Source organism: Pteronotus mesoamericanus, unplaced genomic scaffold (genome assembly GCF_021234165.1).
Source record: "Pteronotus mesoamericanus isolate MK-2021 breed Mesoamerican mustached bat unplaced genomic scaffold, CSHL_Meso_final contig_182, whole genome shotgun sequence".
Classification (NCBI taxonomy): Eukaryota; Metazoa; Chordata; class Mammalia; order Chiroptera; family Mormoopidae; genus Pteronotus; species Pteronotus mesoamericanus.
The window spans coordinates 24,888,008-24,897,843 of NW_026555078.1; the positions used below are offsets into that span (position 1 = coordinate 24,888,008).

The following is a 9,836-nucleotide window of genomic DNA, read 5'->3' on the forward strand; positions in this document are numbered from 1 at the left end:
AGCTAATGGGCTCAGGCTCACGGGGATGTTCCATCTCTGCTCCTGGGAGAACCCTCGCCCTGCTTTGTGAGTGGGCCAAAGGCGATGGGGTGCCTCTTCCCACCTTCTCCTCCCCACCGTCCCTTTTTGTGCCATCGGCCTGCCTCGCCTGTGATCTGGGAAAGTGGAACATCAAGGTAGGAAGGAAACACCGAACGTGGCCCTTAGCCTGGGGCTGCGCTACCTCTCCCTGCCCGGCCCCCTTCCGCTCCAGCTCTGGCCTGGCTTGCCTGCCTGCCCGCCTGCCTCTTGGGGACCTGAGCTTGGAGGCAGGTGCTTCAGAGAAGACAACAAAAACAATGAGGGGTGGCAGGGATAAAAATCGCCTCCATTCTCTACCTCCCATGCAGTGTGTACACAGTTTCTCCCCACCTGGGCTCTTGAATTTAAAGACGGGAACCAAAGCCTGGGGGCACTGGGGCAGCAAGGAGAGCCCCGAGGGAGTGACTGACAAGCCAATCCAGAAAGAGGAGCTTTTGGAAATGAAGGACTAGTTACTATGTATCAAGCTAAGAGCAAGGGTGAGCAGGCCAGGGACAGCAGTTTGCAAACCAAAGGGAATGTGGGCTCTCTGGGCCCCACTTTCCAGTTCTTGTCTAAGAAGAGCAGTTCCACTGACTCCCTGGCAGGTGGGAAGTGAGGCCTTCACAGGACCCAGCCTTCGGCCCAAGGCTTTCCTGAGACCCAAAGTTTGTGGCAGAAGAGCGGGGACTTCATGGGGGAAAAGGAAGCAGGCCCTGCTTGGTGCTGCTCTCTTCAGCCTGCAAGACAGAGTGCTCTTCTCACCCCTCTAGTTCCTGAGGAGGAGCCTTGAGGGTCTGCCAACCGCCCTGTGGGCGCTGTGGCTGCCGGTGGAGGGAACAGGGCTCCTCCAGAGCTCTTTGTTCAGGAAGAAGGTTTTTAACCCAATATGGCCCACGGGAGAAATAAGTGAGTTACCAGCCCTAGAAGGGCTCCTCCCCACCTTCCTCAGTAGGAGGATCATTCTTAAGCTACGTATTAGGCTGCACAGCATGGCTGGGGCTAGAGCTACAAAAAAAATCACTGGGCATTGAGCATTCACCAACTAAGGACCAAAACCCAGGGCACACCTACATGAAGGATTAAGAGTCCCACTCCTTTACTCCAAAAAAGTTGGGGGATAAAATCACCAAACCATCCCTCCAGACTCTCATTAAACCAGGAGATGGTAGCTGAGGATGGAGGGACAAGGGGTAGGTGGCATAGCGGAAGGAAAAGAAGGGCAGGAAAAGCTGTAAGTCAGAACGGCAGAGAGAAGACTCCAGGATGCAGTCCTGGCTAGGGCCACGGCTATGGGTGCTTCCTGGAGGACCCCCCAGTTGTCAGGACACAAGCAGCATCACCCTGGGGGTGGGGAGGTCGGCAACGCCAGCCCTCAACCCCGACTTCAGAAAAGGGAAGTCACACGCTTTGGCTTCAACCTGTACATCAGTATTGCAGCTCTCCCTGAAGATCAGGCAGAGCCCCGCCACCTTTCTCCTACCCTCTCAGGACAGAGGAACTCTGTTTTAACTGTGCCCTAGGGGTTCAGGAAGGAAAAACAAGGGGTCGTGAGTCTGTGGCCTGATTGGCCCCACTCTAGGACCACGGCTGGGGAAGGCCTGCAACCTGGAGGAGGGCTGGGCTGTTAGGTGCAGTTACACTCAACAGGTCCCAGAGTCGGCCATCACCCCTAACTTCTCCAGTCCCCGAGGCGGCCTGGGGTCTGGCATTAGGCCCAGACTGTTGAGCAGGTGCTCCTGCCTGTTTACTCCTCACCACCTCTGCACCTGCTGTCCTGAGACTCAGCCCAGCCCCAGGCCCTCCGCCTGCTCCTGAGCCCCCACCATCTCCCTGCGACGGGTGAACTTTGTGTACTGTGTCTTGGGTCCAGTATATGAATTGTGAGCAGGGTTCATCTATTTTAAACACAGATGTTTACAAAATAAAGAATATTTCAAACCACAGGTATGGCTGCCTCTATGAGTCCCTGGGAGTAGGTCTCACTCAAACCCTGGCAGTTAAAGGAAAACAATGGCAGCAGAATGACAGTGGGTGTGACAAACGTCCTCTGTTTTATACCTTTCCTAACGCCACCTGCTGGGGAGCCCCATGCAAAGCCCCCCTTGCTCTGCGATGGGCTTACATTGCAGAAATAAGACTGAGCAAAATCATTGAGATGATGGATATCGATGTCCCTGGGAGTCTTTAAGGCCGAGAAGGTTCTCATCTGTCAGATGGAACAGGGACAGGCTTTCTGAAGGCATGAGGAGGAATTCAGTCATCTTTCAGAAGTTCCCCTCAGCCGTGTGACTGAATACTCCAGGGGAGCAAGGCAGGCTGGAATCTTAGGGGCATGGGGGTGGTGGTAGACATTGAATGCTATACAGCATTTGAGATACAGCGTTGGTGGAAGAGGCAGAGAATATTTGAGGTTAAAGATCAATTGATGAAGGAAGGAGTTAAACAAGTCCAGGCAATAGTCCAAGATCTTAACCTAGGCCTTCCAGCTTACACAGTGCTTGTAATGCTTTATTTCCTCCATCCCACCAATTATACCTGTGTGAGATAAGGAAGGTGATTATCTTGGTTCAACAGATAAGGAAACAGGTGACTAACGGCCCCAAGTAACAGCGGCAGAGTCGTGGCTAGAGACCAGTGAATTGAAATTTCTGGAGTGGAAAACTTTGCCATCTCTATTTAGAAAAGTCTCTATAAGCAATTCTCATTTGCAGCCAGAGTTGCAAACCACTGCCCTAAGCTTTCCACCTGCTAAGCCTGTGCAGTTTCCAGAACAAGTGTCCTTGTGGAAAGCTATGGGACTCAAGCACTTAGTGCATGTCACAGAGTTGTAAGCTTCTGGAAAGTGGGCTGTTTTTGAGGTAAAGTTGGACAAGAGGACTTTTAGGAAAGCCTCATCAATTTTTTTTCAGTCGTGAAAGGTGATAACCTGGGTGACTGAAAGGGTCTTGAGCCATTCCTGGAGAAAGTGGATGGTATGTACCTAAAGGAGGGGGGACCCCCACTCCTCAGCTCAGGAACTTCCATGGCCTTCCCAAGAGGGGTCATAGAAGGGCAGCCAGTAAGTCGTGTCTGGAAGTCCAGAGAGTTCTGGGAAAATGCGAGGCATGCACGTAAATCTGGAACGTTCATGTTAAAGTTTAGCCCGCCATCAAGGTCAAGTCCTCTGACTCAGTGGCTTTGTAGGGACATTTATGGGCTGCTTCTGGGAATTCTACCTAGCCTCAGCAAGGGACATATTTCATGCTGCATTTCCTGCTACCTCGTCTTACTGACCAAAGGTTCCATTCCCACGTAGATAATGGAGACTTGTTTTTAGTGAGATGCATGGGTTCCCACATGCTGTAAGCAACCGTGGGACAGGCTACAAAAGAGAAAAGCTGGGCATTTCCTGGCAAGTAAGTCTCTGTCTTCTCAATAGAACAGACTCTCCAGCCCAGCTGCTGCCAGCCTCATTTATTCTTTGTTCTAGGAGACTGTTCCCCATGGGCATGTACCGGCAAAGACAGTCTCTAGTAAACATTTGCACTGTTATTGAAATTTCACTCTAAAATCCCAAAGCCAGGTAAAGGCTAATTGCCAGTTTCACTGATGGAGAAATCCAGGCATTTTTAAAAAGTGATTTGTTGAGTTGGTAGGTACTTAGAGGGATAAAGTAAAGCATTAGGTCTTTCTAGTAGTTTCTGCGGGCTTCCAGGGTGTGCTCACACCATGCAACCCTTAGCAGGACCCCAGGTGGCCTGCAACACTCTGCGCAGCTGGTGTTGAAAACATCAGAGGGGGCTGGCTGGGTCTAGAACCCAGCCGTTTGACTCCCTGTGTACTTCCTTCTGCAGGGGAATTACCGGCACAAACCCTCTGGGAAGTCTTAGGGACTGAGCCTTTGAAAAGAGGTAGTTGTGGCTCATGCCCTCTGAATTCCCCCACCTGCTATGTGACAGGAGTCACCCTTGCCCTGGCCACAGCAGACTGCTTCCTCATGACCCCGTGGAAGTGAGGTATCCGGTAAAGAGAAAGTCATAATAGAGAATATATAAAGTGAAGTCTATTTTAACCAAGCTGCTAAAATTATTAACGGTATGGAAGTTGAGGCATGAGGAATGACTCCATTCTTACTCTAATTAACCTGGGAACTTAGCCTTCTTTGAACTTCCTAGTCCTGTATATACATCTGGACCTGCAGGTAACCCTCGGAGACCCACACATGCATCCACCTGACATCCATTATCCAGACCACCAGGGCCTGACCTGACCTCCTGGTACCTGCCTTCCAGACCACCTGGCATCTGTCATCCTCACTGCTTGACACCTGACTGCTAACTGCTCTGGACCCATCTTAGGGCTAAGAATGCAGGACTGATCATTCTCAAGTGTGTACTTTTTCCTAAAAGATTTTTTAACTTTTCTTTCTTCTTTGGAACACTTCTGGGTTTTTGCCTAGCTGTGTTCCATTTGCAAACTCCAAAACCTTTGAATAAATCTCTACTATGTATTTCTAGCAAGGCCTCCAGACTTCTGTGGAATACGCCTGACAGGGGAGTAGAAGGGGAGATGGCACAGTGCAGGGGCAGAGGCAGAGGCAGGGGTAGAAGTGCTCCTGAGCACAAGCAGCATCACTCAGCAAAGGAATTTGCAAGACAAACACACTTCATCTCTTCAGCCTGGTGCAGGCTGAGGCCTGAAAGCCATTGTTTCATAAAATCACACACTGTTCCCCCAGGGGTCCCTTTGACTCCTATGGAGCCAAAGCCAGAAAGCAACAGCCAGAGAGAACAGTAACATGTATATTTCAGTTGTAGCCTGAATCAAGGGGACATGCGTCCCAATTCTCTTCCTCCTCTTTCAGATCTCGGCAGACTCTGACCTCTCCGTTGCACAGTTCAGAGCTTGGCACTCAGCAGGTACTCAATAAACGTCTGCACCCTGGGAAAACAACTTGTTGGGGCTAGTAAGAGTCAATCCTGTGTCCCTCCCTCCCTTTTTTCCTCCCTGGCGACCTTTGGGGCTCTGGTTTCCAGCAAGCAGTGAATTATTCATGTCTGCTCATAGATATCAAATTGGTCCTTCCCAGGTTGCCAGCAGGGTGGGGCAGGGAGGTGGCTTTGTTCAGTCCGTAAATAGGAGCAGCCTCCTTGTTCAAACAACTCTTGCAGGTCGGTGACTGTTTTTGCTAAGTCATCCTGGGGATGCTCAAAGGCCCATTGTGAGCGAGATCCTTCCTGTCCTTTCAGGCTCCTCCTCCCTCCCCACCCCTTTAATAGGTCCTTAAGTGCGCCACTCCGCCAGGCTCACCCTGCACTTTCACCATGGCTTACATTGCCAAGTCGTTCTACGACCTTTCTGCTGTCAGCGTGGATGGGGAGAAGGTAGATTTCAACACATTCCGAGGCAGGGCAGTGCTGATTGAGAATGTAGCATCGCTCTGAGGCACAACCACTCGGGACTTCACCCAGCTCAACGAGCTGCAATGCCGCTATCCCAGGCGCCTGGTGGTTCTTGGCTTTCCTTGCAACCAATTTGGACATCAGGTGAGGGGTCCCTTGAATTGCACTCAAGGAGTTGGGTGGTCTAGTAGGCTAAGGGGAGGGAAGAAAGAGTATGCATGTTGGAGTGTCTGGAATCCTGGTGTGTGTTTTGTTAATCTAGGTCTTTAGTACCTGTGCCTACCAAGGGGAAGTACATATGGATTCTAACTGTCTGTGATCAAAGACTGAGGGTGTGGATTTTTTTTTATTGTCTTCCCCCTATACTCCATGAGGGCTGGTACCAGGTCAGTTTTTCTCTCTGTTGTGTCATCAGTGCCTTGGGTCAGAAGACACTCAAGGGCTATTTGCTGAATAAATGAATGGAGGAAATAGAAGATCAAGAATCAGAAGAGGGTTGAACTGATTCATTAGGCCTTAGTTCTAGCTAGCATTGGCTCTGTTATGTAATGGCTCTGTGCCCTAGGAAGAGTCACTCAATTTTTCTGTTTTAGTTTCCTCATCTGTACATTAGGGATAATACCACTCATCTCACAGGATTATTGTGAGGCTTTGAAGGTAATATAAACAAAAGCAACTTGAAAGATATAAAGTTATGCAAATGCAAGCAACTTTATTATTTAGGATTGAAGGGTTTTGTTTGTTTGAAATCAGCCAAGTGGAGAGTGAATTTGGGGGAAAGCTAAGGGTGTGCAGTGTGCGTGTGTCCCTGGGCACCACCTGCACCCCTCTGTCTCTGATTACTGGGTCAAGTTGTTCTAGATCTTCAGCCCACACGTGTCAAGTTATCTTTTAGGGATTCTTTATTTTCACGTATTATTTTAACAGTGCAAGCAGGAAGGATGTCCTCAACTGAATCCTCTTATAACCCCCTTAGTTCTGTTCACAATGGCATGAAGAGAAGGAAGAGGTGAGCAGGGATACATCAGGAAGGCTGAAGTGTCCTGGCTGTGACACACCTGAGCCCAAACCATTGCTGGCCTCTGACTGTTCCTTCCCTGTCTCAGTTTGTTTCTAGGCTTGGCCAAAGCAGGAGAGCTAGAAAGGGCAGAACCCCTTTAGATGTCTGTCTGGCCCTGCAGACACCCCCAGCCTTACATCACTTCAGGCTAGCTAGTTGCTGCAGGGAGTCCATAACCTACCAGTAGACAGACAGCCATTTGCGCTAGAGATAAGAAGTCTAATACAGATCAACTCTGGGCTCAAGATGTCACGATGACCTAGAACCGACTGTACTGATTGGTCCTAGTAGGCCAGAAGCAGGAACTTTCTCCCAGAGGGAGATATCTGACTCTTAGACTTGGAGGGGGGTGGAAAATGAAGGTTTCTGTGGGCCCTTGGGGGATGTCATGGGTGGGGAATGCTGATGGGGACAGATCAGTGATGGCAGTGGGGAGGGAAAGACAGGTGACAGGTTCAGGCTAAAACATTCATAGCTGAGCAGAGTGAGTGTGAAGGGCAGAAGTCTTGGAATAGCAGTCTAGAAGTGAAAGGAATGATAATTACATATTCACAACCTTTAGCCCTCAAGCACTTAATTTCCCTAATTTCCTTTCCTTTCCCCGGCCTATTCTAGAACCCTATACCCTCTATCCTGTTTAATTCACCCCTGTTAGTCACTAAGTAATTACATTTAGAATATATTCATTGATGTCTCTAACTCATTTTGCCTTTGTGGCACCTGAAAATGACTTCCTTCATAAAAGCTTCCCCCTACTTGCACTTCAGGTGTAGGACAAGGCAAGATGAAAGCAAGAAGCTATAAATCCCATTCCCCTAGGCCTCGATTTCACCCTTAGTGTGAGGAGCTGAGAAGGGCAGAGCCAAAGGCCTCAATGCTCACGTGTAAATTGAAGCAACAAAGGCAAAACCAGGACAGAGGGAAAGGCAAGGTGGTAGCGGGATGTGTGTGTGTCGGTGTGTGTAGCTAGGGAAGTCAAAGGAGGGTTCTAGGCAGTATGACCTGAGCCTCCATTCCCTTTCTACTGCTCTGAACCTAAGGTGCCTTGAAGCCTCAGAGAGATCCCTTAAGAACTGCTCAGGGTAGATTGGAGAGAGAAGCAACAGATCAAAAATGCTAAATCTGTCAGTAGAAGAACAACCAAGCTAGGAACTGAAAAAACTTTCAGAAATGGCCTAGCAGAAAACATCAGTAGCTGTGAGAGGGAAAACTCTGAAGTCAAGAGTAGGGCAAAGCAAATAAAGGAAGGAAGAAAAGGAACAGAGAAGGGAAAAAAGGATCTGTAGAAAAGAATGATCCTGGGAAGTGATCACATAGGAGGCGAAAGATTTGCATGTTGTGAACCCATTTCCCTCTCCCCTTCTCCATGCTCTTTCTCTTTTTCCTCCCCCAGGAGAACTGTCAGAATGAGGAGATCCTGAACAGTCTCAAGTATGTCCGCCCTGGGGGTGGATTCCAGCCCACCTTTACCCTTGTCCAGAAGTGTGAGGTGAATGGTCAGAATGAGCATCCTGTCTTCGCCTACCTGAAGGACAAACTCCCCTACCCTTACGATGACCCATTTTCTCTCATGAGCGACCCCAAGTACATCATTTGGAGCCCAGTGCGCCGCTCCGATGTGTCCTGGAACTTTGAGAAGTTCCTTATCGGGCCGGAGGGGGAGCCCTTCCGACGCTACAGCCGCACCTACCCCACCATCAACATTGAGCCCGACATCAAGCGCCTCCTCAAAGTTGCCATATAGACGCGAGCTGCTTTGCACACAGGTCTCCTACTCCATCCAGCCCCTAAGAATCTTTCCTGAGGATCCAGTGTGCCCTCAGGAGTCACTACTGGCCCTAAGCTTTCCCTTGAGATCAGTCCCCTTCACTGAAGTGCCTTGCCTTTCCCGTCTGCCTGTATCCCTTCTCTCTTTCCCAGTCTTCTGGTTGGGGATTTCAACGTGGGCCTCCAGCGCGTGGGTGGGCTCCGGGCCTTCACAGAATGATGGCACCTTCCTAAACCTGTGTGGACGGTGTCTGAGACTCGTGAAGGGCCCCCAGCCAGCCTCCTAGCTGAGTCCAATAAAGGGCAGGTGTGGAAATGGCCAGGTTCTCTGTGTCTTCTTCCTCGACAGGGAAGCGGGATGGCAGTAACTGCAAGTGGGCACACAAAGGCTTGGGGAGGGAGGGCTCTGATCAAGGGGACCCTCTAGTTACTGTGCAGAAAGCAGGCTCTGGTAAAGGTCTGCAGAGGCAGGTGGAGTTGCAGGAAAGTAAAATGTATTATTACTTTATGGCTCTTCTCCAGAATTGTGGAAAGGAGGTGAAAATGAGGAGTAAAGACGAGGAAAGATAATGGGACCTTCGTTTGAGAGTACTAGGAGATTAGAGGATTCCAGTTAGGAAGAAGTCGCTATCAGTGCGGGTACCGGGCCAATTAGATATTAGCAACACCTTGAAAATTTCCTGGGAAACCAGTCTGGTGAACTTTGACTACAGCAAGGGCATGGAAGGTGAAGTTACTGACACACAAAGGACAATTCACCCGTTTCCTGATCACCTTGCTGAGAAACACTTGTTTTTGATCCTTTGTTAGACTGACTCTCCCTCCTTCATAAAGTTCACATTACACCCTTGTCTTCCTCAGACTCACATGATCACAAGTTCAGCACAAGACAAACAAACTTAGGCATGAACAATTCACTGGTTTCATGTCTTCTTTCATGAGGGCGGGGATGGCAAAGGGCCTGCCTTCACAGTCAGGCTGTTCACAACCTGCCAAAGGGACAGCCGTTCTTTGGGACGAGAGAGCTTCGCCGAATGGCTTGGTGAGGACACTGCCCCAGATTCCCCATTGGGTACTGGCATTCAGAAGACATCACTGCCACCAAGGCCAGGGCCTGCTGTGTTCCGGAAAAAGACACTTGCTGAAAGTCCACTGCCCTGTCACTTTGCCCTACAAACCTCACCTCTTTCTGGAAATGTCTCATTTCACTTTTCGTTCTTTGACCACTAGGTGGAATATTTTACTTCTTTACTGAAGAAGCCCTTGAAGGAACAGTTCCCCAAACTGAACACACTGCTTGAGAACCCCAATGCTGATGGGGAAATGCTTGTCCTATAATGCTCCCAGAACTGTTTTCTAAGCACTTGCATCATCTGAGAAGCAAATGTGGAACAGAGGTTAAGGATCCCCACTGTCTGACCCTCAACTAAAGCTTTCTTTCAAAAGGGTCCCCTGAGTTGTATGGTGGGGACCCCCTGGCATCCTCCTGCAGGGCCTTCTGCTACATTAAGGCTGCCCTTAACTTGACTCTGGTGAAATCGAGCCTTTCAAGATCCCGGGTATTA

At 49.6% G+C, this 9,836-nt stretch overlaps 1 protein-coding gene across 2 annotated transcripts; it reads left to right on the forward strand.

The window, feature by feature from the left end:
* The first annotated feature begins 9 nt into the window (after positions 1-9).
* GPX2 (glutathione peroxidase 2) lies at positions 10-8,572 on the forward strand. 2 transcript variants are annotated; one of them, XM_054567434.1, is made up of 5 exons: positions 10-176; positions 4,244-4,430; positions 4,907-4,961; positions 5,292-5,588; positions 7,898-8,572. In XM_054567434.1, exons 4-5 carry the CDS (start codon positions 5,367-5,369, stop codon positions 8,246-8,248), a joined length of 573 nt encoding a protein of 190 aa, XP_054423409.1. In that variant the 5' UTR covers positions 10-176; positions 4,244-4,430; positions 4,907-4,961; positions 5,292-5,366; the 3' UTR covers positions 8,249-8,572. The 2 variants fall into 2 exon arrangements, with proteins under 2 accessions (XP_054423409.1, XP_054423410.1); XM_054567435.1 differs by lacking the exon at positions 4,244-4,430.
* Positions 8,573-9,836: the final 1,264 nt, after the last annotated feature.